Source organism: Tachypleus tridentatus, chromosome 8, assembly GCF_004210375.1.
Source record: "Tachypleus tridentatus isolate NWPU-2018 chromosome 8, ASM421037v1, whole genome shotgun sequence".
NCBI lineage: Eukaryota > Metazoa > Arthropoda > Merostomata > Xiphosura > Limulidae > Tachypleus > Tachypleus tridentatus.
In genome coordinates this window covers 108,846,326-108,860,719 of record NC_134832.1, presented here as the reverse complement: position 1 = coordinate 108,860,719, position 14,394 = coordinate 108,846,326, and the positions used below count along the sequence as shown (strand labels likewise).

The 14,394-nt window shown below is 32.1% G+C and overlaps 1 protein-coding gene across 3 annotated transcripts in view; it reads right to left on the bottom strand.

The window, feature by feature from the left end:
* Window positions 1-9,977: 9,977 nt before the first annotated feature.
* Window positions 9,978-14,394, bottom strand: part of Sec6 (Exocyst complex component Sec6) — a 37,384-nt gene continuing 32,967 nt past the window's right edge. For all 3 annotated transcript variants that reach the window (XM_076450759.1, XM_076450758.1, XM_076450760.1), the window contains 4 exons: window positions 13,236-13,347; window positions 11,089-11,172; window positions 10,608-10,700; window positions 9,978-10,415 (listed from right to left, as the gene is read on the bottom strand). In XM_076450759.1, coding sequence (XP_076306874.1) covers window positions 10,332-10,415; window positions 10,608-10,700; window positions 11,089-11,172; window positions 13,236-13,347 — 373 coding nt within the window. In that variant the 3' untranslated portion in view covers window positions 9,978-10,331. The remainder of the gene's footprint in view (window positions 10,416-10,607; window positions 10,701-11,088; window positions 11,173-13,235; window positions 13,348-14,394) is intronic.

Sequence of the window (14,394 nt, the reverse complement as noted above, 5' to 3'; positions counted from 1 at the left end):
AGCAATGTATGATTACTGCATCGGAAAAGTTGTATCCGGAAGCAGTTCGCAAGCTACAGACGGTGGCTTTGAATCATATGACAGCTCAACAAAGAACTTCACACCTCTCAGCAGACGTGACAAGGTAGCTTACAAATAAAGCAGCCAACTTTGTCTACTTCTCTTTGGCAGTAGACGAGTCGACTGACATCAGTTGAACAGCACAGCTACTAGTTTTAGTTCGTGGTGTGTCGTCATCGTTTAATATCACAGAGGAATTAATCGGCATGGGTTCCATGAAGGGTCAGACAACTGGGTCTGCTCTATTCGAGGAGACAGTACAACTGTGTAGTAATGTTTCATTGGATTTCACGAAACTGGTAAGTGTGACAACTGATGGAGCACTAGCCATGACCGAAGAAAGTAGCGGGCTAGTAGCACTGTTGATGAAGCATCGAGAAAAGCAGAACAGACAGTTGGTGAAGTTGCACTGTATTATTCACCAACAGAACCTGTGCAGTAAAGAACTTGGTTTTCAGGCATTGATGGCATAAGTGACGAAAACCATTAATTTCATCAAATCATGAGGGCTCAATCACCGTCAGTTTCGAAGTCTTCTTGAAAAAATTGATTCAGATTATGGTGACCTTATGTATCACTGTGAAGTACGCTGGATGAGTCGAGGGAAGATGCTCAGAAGATTCTGGGAGTTGATTGATGAGGTGATAGAATTCCTCAAAAGCAAGAACAAAGACACATAAGTGATTTCCATGACTGATCCAGCATGGCAAGCTGATTTGACCTTTCTGGTCGACATAACACAATACTTGAATGATCTAAATTTGAAGTTGCAAGGCAAAAATCAGCTTGTCTGCCAGCTTGCAAATCACGTCTCAGCTTTCAGGATAAAGTTACAGTTGTTCTGGCAGCAAGCAGCATGAGGCAACTTCGTGCACTTTCCCACTTTTCAGTTACAGCTACAGAAGAATCAGAACATTGACACACAAGTTTATGTTGGGAAGCAAGTTACCTTGATTCAATCCTTCAACTCACGGTTTCATGACTTTGACCAATGCAGATTGTTGCTGAAACTTTTTTGCTGATCCGTTCAGTGTGACAGTGGATGATTTGTCAGCAGAATATCAGCTCGAATATTAGGCATCTGATGAACTGCGTGCTATTTACCGAGAAAACAGTTTGCTTGACTTCTACAAAACGTTGCCTGATACATTTGCTAATCTGAAAGAGAACGCACTTGTCCACACCAGCATGTTTGGCAGCACGTACTGCTGCAAACAGGATTTCTCGCACATGAAACTGAACAAAAACCACACTCGCAATCAGCTGACTGATGATCATCTGGAAGCAGTCTTGCGTCTTTCAACGTCAAACATCAAGCCGCACATTTCTAAGCTCGTAGATGACATGCAGCACCATCCATCGCACTGACTTTGTGACAGTTGACGTATCATAACATTTCTTAGAATAATGTGCAAAATCTTTGATGTAATCGTTATTTGTGTGTTCTTAAATGTGATTTCCATCTTGTGTTAAACAACTGTAGGACGATTTTAATCTTCACTTTTTTGTGGCCTCAACGGTTACGAGAAGTCTGTTTGTGGTCCCTGACTCAAAAAGTTTGTGCACCACTGCTCAAGAAGAGTTGCTTTTACAAAATAATGATTTTAGAGCATTGTAACAAAGGCTCATTACAATTAACTTCAAATCACGTGTTTGTGAATATTCCTTCCTCCTGGTTTGTCCGAGGTCATGGTCATAAATGATGGAAAATGATGTATCCGTGTGTGCTACTCCAAGAAATGGATTTTCCTAACTTTATTTATAGAAACAACAGTTTTCCACTTTTTACATAAATAACATAATATTAAGACATCATCAGCATTATGTCATATGACAACTAAGTGCACTAAAATAATAAAGTTCAGTCATCAATATTTTTATACAAGTTAACTTATATCTAAACGTGTTGGTGTTTTTTGTTGTTATTAAGCACAAAACTACACAATGGACTATCTGTGCTCTGCCCATCACGGGTATCGAACCCGATTTCTAATAGCACGAGTCTACAGACATGCCGCTGTCCCATTGGGAAGGCGGCGCTAAAGGTACTGCGATTGGCTGAAGTTAACTATAGTTATCATTCAGTAAATATTTAACGTTTTATTGAGGTTTGTAATTCATTTTATTAAGTTATTCGTATAAAATAACGAGAAATCAATACCGACAAAATCTTAATCCTCCATTTTGACTCTGCCGCCCGTAAACAGATATAAATATAAATGGTCTTCTAGCTTACATAAATCATAGCCCATCATGAGTAATCTCTTGTTTATGTAGTGTCTTATACCAGCATCACTCTTGTTCCCAGCATTTCTTTACCATAGTTATTTTCTTATCATACTACTTGCATTATTACAATAGTTCTCTTTAGACCACATTTCAAAAACTTATCTTCACAAGAAACGGCAAATTAATTGCGGTCGGTACTTGTTTGTAATTATGCACAAAGCTACGCAATGGACTATCTGTGCTACCTCCATCACTAGCATCGAAACCCGGTTTCTAGAGTTGTAAATCCGCATACCTACCGCTGTGACATTGAATGCTAACTGAATCATTGATATAAAAAACTCTCTCCTTAACAGGATTTTATATAGCGGAAAAAAAGCCGATATTTATGAGTTATTTACACCTATGTTAGCGATTGAATTCAACTAAAATGGGATCGGGTGATGAAAAGAGCATGTATTATAGTCGAATTGGAGTCGTGTAACCAACGAAATTCGGAGAAATCGAGTATGATCGACTAAACCTTCGCTTTTATAATTATGATTTTTGTTGTCAAGCACAAAACTACACAGTAGTCCATCTGTGCCTTGCCTACTACGTAGTTTTTTAGCGTTATAAGCTTTTCGAGTTACAGTTGGCCTACCGGTAGATGGAGGTCTCAAAATTCGCAAACATTCATCTTACCTCAATGAACGTAGCTTGTTTCACTATCAATGTATGTAATTAAAACTCCTGCTCCATCTATTGACTGGTACCATAAAACACATCTATAAAATATTTCGTGCTTTGGGTATTCGAAATTCAATTAGAAAAATAACCGTTGTACGTGCAACAACCATTTCTTTATAACAAAACACAGTTTCAAATAAAATTACTCTCCTCACAACAAGAACACGATTTACACTAGGACTGTACGTGAGGGTTTGGTTGTATCTTTATCGATGTTATTTTCAAATGTAGTATTGAGAAACTGGAGTCCTGGAAACTATTATTTATTTCAATGAACAGTTTTATTAATAAATTTGATGAACATTTTGAGTTCTATGCATTGAATAATTTGTGATATAACGAGTTACGTGTGATTAAAAAGAACAATTTGAATACTTCCTAGAAAAATCAATTTTTAGAAAATATTTACCTTTCGAAATATTTATTCAGTGATGTATGAATACTACAATTAGTAAATAATAGCACAAACAGCAGCCAGTAGAAGGCGTATCTGATGATCTTTTTAATTTTGATTCTAGTAATATAAACTTATTAACATAAATATACCGCTTTCACTGTTGTTCAATAAAAGTTGTATTTTATTAATTTTATTTCATTTATTATACAAATGTATATAACAATATTTAAGTGATTACAACTGTGGGTTTTAAATGACAATTTATATATTTCAATTAACTTTTCGAAAGTTTGATATTTTAACCCAATTAACTTATGCTTATGTATTCTAAAACGTCATGAGTACCACACAGGGCAACGAAAACTTTAAAATACTGAGTGTGGGAAAATAGGATGATTATTGGCCTATATACTTCCTAACTCTACGTTTCTGAAAGAATGATGAGTAAGTAGCTCCAATAAGAGGGAAAATAATTGTGATAAACCAATCTTACACGTTCAAGGATTTTTGTTACATATAAATTATTATCCCTCACTTATTGGCATTGTCAGAAGTTAAGTGAAAATGTCTCTCAGCTTGGAAAGAGAAAGGTCAGAATACAAAATAATAAGAACCACTGCTTTAGTCTATCAATTCAAAATTAGGTAAGCCAAGCACAGATAATCCTTGTGTAGCTTTATGCGAAATTTCTAGAAAACACAAACAAGAGTTAAGTACGTAAACACATAGGTCAGAAATACACAACTGGTCATTTGTTATCTGGCCACTGTTGGTATTGAAACCCAATTTTTAGCACCATGAGTCTACAGTCTCAGTGCACAGATACTTGGGGACATTAACAATACATCAATAATATAGTTTTTACTAGTTGAGACCTTATTATGTAATGTGAAGGTGAAATAAATAGCAATCTGAAAAACACAGTAGCAAGTAATATTTATATGTGCAAAAACATGAATAATATATTAAGATATGTGGATGATTTGTGAAGACAAAAACACATTCATTTTTATGTATCAAAACTCACATTACTGTGTTTTAAAACTTTAATTGTACACTAATATTGCTTGGAACAGAATATCACTTACACTTTAATGCACACTAATCTTGCTTTAAACTGAATATTACTGTAACACTAAGAGCACACTATTCTTGTTTGAAACAGAATATCATTAACACTAACAATACAATAATCATGCTTTAAACAGAATATTACTGTAACAGTACATTAATCACACTTTAAACAAGATATCACTATAACAGTACACAAATCTTGCTTTAAACAGAATATCACTAACAGTACACAAATCTTGCTTTAAACAGAATATCACTGTAACAGTACACTAATCTTGCTTTAAACAGAATATCACTGTAACAGTACACTAATCTTGCTTTAAACAGAATATAACTGTAACAGTACACCAATCTTGCTTTAAACAGAATATTACTGTAACACTTTAAAAGTAGACTTAGTTTGCTTCTTCTCATGCATTTGACCAACTGATTTTTATTATGAAGTATTGGAATTTTAATCTTTGTCATGTATTAAGTAGTGATATCCAATTCCAGTACTGTACAATGTAAATCTGTTGAGTACAAATTCAATCAATAAACTTTTCTGAGTGAAATAGTTTTGTCACATCTGCCTATTCTTTAAGTATCACATTCAATAGTTCTTCCTCTCTCTAAATGTAAATCTTTTCACAACAGAACAGCATACTACAATCTATGCAGTTATTTTCCTGACACTATAAATGGTTGTTTGACTTTAGCGATCTATTCTTCGAGTATACTGTCCTATATTAAACTTATGCTATACATTTTCACATATATAAAAAACACACTGACTTTACATCTGCTTCTATATATATTACATACTCACTTATTATACATGTTCACATATATAAAAACACATTGACTTCATGTGCTGATATATATTAAAACACAATGACTTTACATGTGCTGTTGTATCTTACAACACAATAACTTTACATGTACTCTACATATATTACATATTTATTATACATGTTCACATATATAAAAACACACACCGACTTCACATGTAGTGCTATATCTTAAAACCCACTGATTTTACATTTTACCATGTATCCATATATTAAGTACATATTGACTATACACACGATGGAAATAAAATCAGAACGAAGACAGTACAACACACTGAACAGAGAAATCTGGTTGAAATGCAATGAAACAAAAGGGTTCTCACTAAACAAATAATGTGAGAAGAAATAATTATAGGTAATCTGTAGATTGTAAATGGGTTTATCTTTATTTTTTAAAGTATGAAATAATTAATTAGTCTCAGTAGCCTGTTGGTATATCTTCTCTCTGCAGTGTTGTGTAGTAGAAGTTATAATAAAATGGAAAATATCCAGAATGCTTTTATCAATTGTAACAGTAATCATACCAAAAATAAATTTAAACTCTTAAATATTTAATTACTTCTAAAATATTTTAAACTGTCTCTATTACTGGACATGGTGGACACAAACATTACCACACTATTAGATTGGAATCAGCAGATTGCTACAAGCTGGAGAATAGTTTTGTACAATGGAAAGTCTGATTAATCAAACTGGATTATTTGAAATTTTTATGAATATTTTGTAACATTATCAATTCTTAGGGTTTAATTCTGTATACATTTTTTTCACTGCCAAAATACAGGTGTCCAGCATTTGCAAAACAATTTGGGAAACATTTCTGGAAATCCACATTCCTGATGACTTTTAGTCATAGCTTGGTCTTTAAGATACTATGAAGAAGGTACACCAGAAAGTCCAGCTGAAGCAATAATTTCTAATAGTAAAAAAACATGTCTGTGTGTTTGTATCTGCTGTATCAGATATATTAAGTCTTCACTGTTTCTGTGTACAATAGTATTCTATTTCACTCTACTCATTTTTCTCAATCTTAATGAAAAACTTTAATGAAAAAGCTAGCTCTTGGAGCAAGGTTTTAAAATATTATAAATTGTACTCACAATCTCTGGGGTTATGTACAAGTAGTTTTCTAATAGGTCAAGTTTTCACACAATTAAACAATTAAAACTCAGGTTTTATGTGTTCTCATAACTTTTCACCAGAGATGTTAACACACTTTGTTCTGTAATGTGTTAAATATGCCAATCAATAATAAGTTAATGTAGAATTAATATTTGATATTTGTACTGGAAATTTTCCCATATCATGCTACAAGTGTTTAAATGTTATAGTTATACAAGTGCCTCTGAGGATGCTATCTAGAGGATTTTCTACCTGTGTGAAATGTGAAGAACCAGCTAGACTAGTCTCTTATTGACATATTCTGTCAGATAACGTTTCCTCTCAGTGTATTGGTTTTGAGATGAAAAAAAAACAATTATTAAATCAAAGAACTGTAATTCATAATCACTTGTTTTACATATTACTATTTTAGTGCTAATTACAATAATATATTATAAAGTGTTATCAAATTATACCAGGGACACAGCCAGAAATGGCCATGGGGGGAGGGTAGTTTGAGTGCTTGCAAGCGAAGCCATGCTAGGGGGTCCGGGAGCATGTCCCCCCATCCCTGGGAAATTTTTTAATAAAATCATAAAAGAATAGCCTGAAATATGCATTCTGAGACCACCTTTTTAGCAAATTTCAGAATGGCATACTGAGGTGTTTGTCTTATTCTTTTAATCATAAATAAATATATATATATATATAATTTTTAACTTAAAGTTATCAGGCCCAGCAAAGTACACCTACAGTCCTGTCATCAACATATAAAATATATAGTCAGGAGAGTGCAAAATATATGTATAGTATCCATAATCTGTATTCAAATATCATGGAGGACAGTCTATGGTCAGATTCCCTAGATTTCAAGAATTAACTTCACAAATAAACAATGGGTGAATCACTCACTATAGATGGCGCCAATGGTACTGTGAATGTGACGTTGACAAATAGAGGTTGTGATAAACAATCATTCACTATGTCAAGCATGAAAAAGGAAAAGACACTGCATGGGTTCTTTAAACCCATTCATGAGCCTGCACTTGATCAATCTGCTGTAGCCAGTCGGGTTGAATCAGAATTGTCAACTGAATTGTCAGAATCATCACCATGGCCTTCTACCAGTGCTGCCACTACCACCTCAGGTCCAGTCTGGGACATTGGAAATTACATTTCTGATGATGTCAGCATTGGTAAACAGGTACGTCGACTCCTCATTATATTAATTTTGTATTAAAAATCATGCAAACACTCTGATGAGCTTTGGACTGAATATTCATTGCTGCTAGTGATTGTAGGCCTAGAGCCACAGGATGTTAAGCCTGCTCTGTGAAGTACAGCTCTTAGCCTTTCTCTGCAAGGTTGTTGTACTCTCATAACAAACTTTCCTATGTGCAAAATAACTTAATCAGAACTATGTCTTTCTGTCTCTTTTAGATAAACGCTGAAACCAAAAAATGCCTCCTTGAGAATGCCTAGGTGCCAGGGGGTGATTATGTTTTCCCCCAGTGCGATCCAGGAAAGTTGCATTTTCAGCATTGTTGTCTTTCACAGTGGAGATGGCTACTCTACAATCAACATGCAAAAGGTACTTTCAGCAAGCACTGCTGTCTTTTTGCTCCTGATGGTGCTGGTGTTGGAAGCCAGAAATTGGGACAACTAGTGAAATTTCAATACACAAACTGGAAGAAGTCTATTGAAGACTTCAAGGCACATGAATTGAAACAGTACCACCAAGACAGCAAAGAAAAAGCTAACAATTTTCTACAGGTCGTAAACACAAGTTCATCTATGCACTTGCAGCTTGATGCAACTTACAAGCAAGAAATTGAACAGAACCAGCAATATTTAATGCCTATTATTAAAACTGTATTGTTGTGTTGGAGACAGGGTTTAGCTTTGAATGGAAAATATGATTCTGGTCCAATGTTTGTTGGTGAAACTGATGAGGAGCCCATCAATAATGATGGGAATTTTTGGGCAATTTTGCACTACAAGGCAAAGGGTGATGTCAAGCTTTCAGCAAGCCTTAACAGTACAAAGAGGAATGCTACGTACCTGAGTCCTCAATTTCAAAATGAAATAATCAATGCCTGTAATACTCATGTTCTTGATGCTTTGGTCAACAGGATTAATGCTGCAGTGTTTCTCAATATTAGCTGATGAAACAACAGACATTTCAGACATTGAACAGATTTTGCTGTGTGTTAGATATTTGCATGCCAATGACAACTCTGTTCACTCAGAAATAATACTGCAAATGAATTTAGCAACATTTTCTGTGAGGCTCAAACTCTGTGTAGTGAGCTTCAAATTGACATCATAATGCCAAGGCAGGCTAAAAAACAGATGTACCGTGCTAACCCACAAACCACTAGCCCTGAGGAGTACTTTCATATTATTGTATTTGTACCATTTGTTGATCACTTTCTTTCACAAATATGTGACCGTCTGTCCAATCAAAAAACTCTCCTTACAAACGTCATGTGTCTACTACCATCAGAATCTACCACAGAACAGTTAGAACCTACAGCACAACAATGTGACCAAATTAAAGAGTTGGTCAATATATACAAGGCTGACATTGACAGCACTTCACTAGTTGCAGTAGGTGAACTTAGGGTTTGGTGCATATCACTTGCAAACAATGTCATAGATACATATGCAATGTGCAATGCAGAAATATTCCCAGTCATTTCTAGACTGTTGAAAGTATTTGCCACACTGCCTGTGTCAACAAGCTCAGTGGAGTGTTCGTTTTCAACTCTCAGAAAACTCAAAACTTATTTGAGAAATACCACCACTGAAGATCAATTGAATGGCCTGGCCACCTTATACAGTCACCATGATATTAAAGTTGAACCAAACTGTGTTGTAGGTGTCCTGGCAAGAACAAACAGGCATTTGAGCCTTTCATAGATATTTGATTGTATTTCTCTAGTTCTGACAAAACTTGCTGTATTAAAAGAGTGTTCAATCAGAAATTTGTATTTGACCACTTGTTGTGTGTGAAATTATCTGCCATGCAATCACGGATCTTTATGAAACTTCACAGGTGGCAACTGAACTTGTCTAAAAAGTTTGGGTCAATGGGAGGGGGGTTAACCCCCCCTTGGCTATGCCCCTGAATTACACTAGCATGTAACTCAATGTAATTAACACTGGGTGAAGTTCAAATCATAATCATCCATTATAAAATATCAACAAATTATATTAATATAAAAAGTATGATGATTTTGAGCTTCACTTGATACTAATTACAATTATCCATCACCAAATTATACTAATATGTTATTATGAAAACAGAAACATGTCCTGGATTATATCTATTTATTATAAGTACATACACTGTCATATAATAATACTTAAATAATATTTTTGTAATGTACATTACACACAGTTCACTTTCATGAAGTTCCAAAACTCATGGTGTTTGTTTTGTCTTAAATTAAAAATACAAATAAAAGAAAAGAGTCAGAAAAGTACATGTATTAATTCTGTACAGTTTGTGAGATATTGCAATATATAACTTAGACATTACAAAACACAGTAGCTGGAGCAAAGGAGCTGATTTATTTCTTGATTTGTACTGGTACACATTAATTAAATTTAACTGTCTACAGTAGTACATAAAACAACTGAGAAATGATATAATTTACAATGCACACACATTTCTTTTTGAAATAACTATGGACATATAAAAATGAAAAAAACACCTTTGTGAATCACATCAAGAAATGTGTGTGGGTCTGTAAAGATATAAATATAACAAAACTAAGTTTACAAGTTAAAACACCTAGCTCTGGAACAACTTTTTTTCTTATGCTGTGAGCTACAGAAAGAGTAGATGAAATCATTAGAGAGTCCAATGCTTCTTTCCTTTCTGCCTTAAAATATAGGCAAATGTTTTAACCCACTTGAATCTGAGAAAATATGCTTTTCACTTCAGCATTTCTTTGGCTACCAACTTCTGGAAGTATTTCTGTTACCAGCTAAATTATAAAAATGACAGATGATAAATTAGGATGTCCAATTTTGTTAAGTCCATATAAATAATATAATCATTTCTTTCAGAGTAACTACTTTCACTGGCAAAATACAAATTTATTCATTTTAGTATAAACAAGGTAGAAACTAAAATAAGATAAAACATGGTATAAGGAGATTAACAAACATATACATACTTGTCTTGCATCTGCTCGTCCCATGTCACCTCTCATGGTAACCAGAGCTAACAAGTGGTCTGCCGAGATGTCTGGGTATCGTTTGATAAGACCCTGTATTGAATAACATGGCAAATTCAGATAATTAATTCTTCATTTTTATTTTTCTGTAACTTGAGATTAAACAGTTGTCTTTAATATATGTTTAACAAATTATTTTGAGGCAGAATAATAAAGTCATTTAGTTCCCTAACAAGTAATACAGCAACAAATTTACACAGTTTCATTCATACTCAAAAGAGCCAATTTTTTTTTAACTTTGGAAATAAAATGTATATAATTATATAGTTTATGCTTAAAGTAATTTGAAAATGCTTCAAGTTAACATTAAGTGCTGTTACTAGTCTCAAAGTGTTCTACTGGAATAAGTTATGAAAAATCAGAAACTCTTCAATTACAAAGTGTATTTAAAGAGACAATATTATAACTAAAAGTGTCTTACAGAGATCTCAAGAGACAGCAAGCTTCCATCTTTCAGCTTCAGAACTTCAGCTAATAGTGGTAGGGCATCAAATGGAGACTCTCGCTGTGAAGATAATTTGTGTTATGTAGTTTTATTTATATTTTTGGAACTTTGCCAAATTAAAACATACTTCTTAACCACTGTAAAAGTTTAATCTTCATCTTGAAAAATATACAACTTAAAACCTAACCTGTTCTTTATCGTCATGCTTGAAACAAAAGAGCATGAAAATAAAGTTATAGGTTTTAATATTTTCCTACTTGAATACATACATATATTTCAGCTACATGTTATGCCTTCTTAACCTTACAATATTATTAATGAAAGACTTTCTTAATTCCTCTACTTATTTTCTTTTACTTTCAAAAGAGCAATTTAAATTCTTTATCTAGCTCGTGTGTTAAAAATTATTTTTTTTCATTAAGTATACTTAATGTACTTGTCCACAAAATATTTTGCATCCTTTTTATATTTGTTGATGAAATTCTGTTTACAGAACTATTACTTTTTCAAGATAAAAGCATTTTAAACTTATACTCTATATTTTATACATACATATATTAGAAAACAAACGTTTTGTATATTAATGTTTAATTACATTGAAAGTTTCACAAGAGTGATATTTTAATAAAGGTAATTAACCCCTCTTCTATCAGTGTAGTAGACATAGCATTATGAGCTAACTTCTCACTCACTTAGCAATTGTTAACCAAACAATATACTATAGAACCTAATACTATAGAACACAGATGTGCTAATTAGTAATGGACAATTACTAATTAAGTGGCCACATCAGTATAGCCAATTACTAAGTACTTTAATCATGTTAACCTTAAATAAAAAGTTGTTTTACACAGTTAAATTATTTGCACTTCTAATTTCCAAAAGAAAATTTGATCCACATATATCCATATGTCAATTTGTTTATTTTTTAGCATAATTCTATGGATTAATATTTACAGTATGCAGTAAGATGAATAAACAAGAACTGTAGATTGTGCAATTCATATTTTATTTATATTTTTAAGTATCATATAATATTGAATAATTAATATGAAATAACTTACAAATGCAAATGCAAAACATTTTATTTGAAGTATCCAAACAGTCAATATCAATATTTCTCTTCCCATCAATCCACTTATTGAGTAATTTTAGCAACCATAACAATGAAACTCTAAGGAATATTACTATTATGTTCTCCCATTAACCCAATGAATGGTTTGAAAATTTCAGTTCCTTATATATATTGTTATTATTATTTAAATCATAATACAGTCAACTGATCAATTAACAAATGGTATATTGTATCATCTAAATCATTAAAAATAGAACCATAAATGCTGTTCATATCACAATTTGTGCTTTGAAATAACCAGGATAAAAAAATTAATTTTCCTAAAGTTTGTGCTTGAAGTTTGCCTTCAATTTTTATAGATCAAAATACATGGAAACAAAATTTTTGATGATATATAATATAGAACTAAATACACTGAATCTAATAAATAATTAAACATCTATCTGTAAGATGTGGAAAAATAGACTAGCATAAATATTTTCAAACACTTTTTATAATTAACTAATCATTTGTTATATTTCTTATGATAATTTTTTCTTAGTTTATCCAGCTATTTAATAAATCAAGTCATTGTTAAATATTGTCCCAAGTCATCCTTAAAAATAAATATCTTATAAAAGTAATATGGTTATTAGGTTTCTTAATGTTTGACAAATTAATATGTGATATACTTTATTTTTAAGTATCTTGGTTGTGACAGCTGTCATTATGAAATCTAATAAACCTTTAGATCTTATTCAACCTTCTCATGACAATGTGCTTCCACATTAAGTAAACTATGGAAGAAAATTGTTTATGTTGTAATATCTATCAAAATTTTACTTAACTTTCCATAATTGTGTCAAAAGTAGTTCTAAATGACAGTAATAATTTATGAACAAAATTTAACACTCTTTGCATTTATAAATACATTATAAAAATTGTTACAAACATTTTTCTTTTCATAAAACACCTATCAAAACTATTATAGAAATTAAATAAAACTTCAAATTTTTTACTTAAAAGTTGCCATGCAATGACTACTAAACCCAAATAAAGGTTTTAATACCTTAACTGTCAAAGGATTTGCTCGGCAGAAAGTCTCTCGTAACTTTTTCTCTTCTTGTACAATTTTATCTGCAACTTCTTTTCTTTCCTCATAATTTTTTAATGAAAGTTTTCTACACAGCAAACAAAAACAATGTCACAGTGATCATGCTAACAATTCTGAAACAGTGGCTGTTAAACTTCAAGACTTTTTTCTAAGAATCAAATACATCTGTACAAGTGAGTTAAATAAAACTATTTTTTAATGCAATGCTTACCTAATTTTAGGCCTAAGAAACAAAATGCAACATCTATACCTAAATTACTTGTTACAACATTTATATCAACAACTAACGAGTAACATAGTTTTCTTTATACAAAAAAAGATGGACACCAACATGTCTGTTTACAAAACAATTCCTAAGGCATTAAAATGTTCCTGTCTAATTACAGTCATATTATCTCATATGTATAAAAAGAAATGCTTCAAATAGTCCTTGACATTTCAGACATAAAATCAATGTTGTATCTTTGTAACTTTCCAAAACAATTTATTTTGTAATTATCTGTACTACATATCAAACACTTATCCTTTAGACTTTCGTTTACAGTATGAAAGAAACCAATATATGTTAAAATATGTTACATTTTGAATTTCATGTTTCATCACACAAATCTTACTAGAATATAGAGGGCTCCATCATGAAAAAAATCACAGGTAGTTTGTTTCACCACAACATATACTTAAAGATACATTTGCAGCATGATTCATAAAGACAAAATCATTAAACAGTTAGAAGGTAATAACCCTAAATAATAATGTTGTTACAAAAATCTCTATTAATCTAGTAGCTTACTGTAATTTGTACAATATGGATGATACTATGTAGACCTGAAAGACTGAACAAAAAATCACAGTTGCAAGTTTGGATTAACAAAAATAAATTATTTCCATAATCTAATCCCATAAAATACCAATAAGTAAGGAAATTAGATATCATTAACCTAAAAGAATTAATTGTAGCCAATTGTTACTGTAAAGATTTTTCAAAACTTGTATGAATGAATCATTGTTAAAGATATTACACACACTTTATAAATTAAGATGTTAAATGAGACTCAAAATACTGCTAATCATAACTTCAAACATGTACAAAAATCATTAAAAAACAACATTTAAT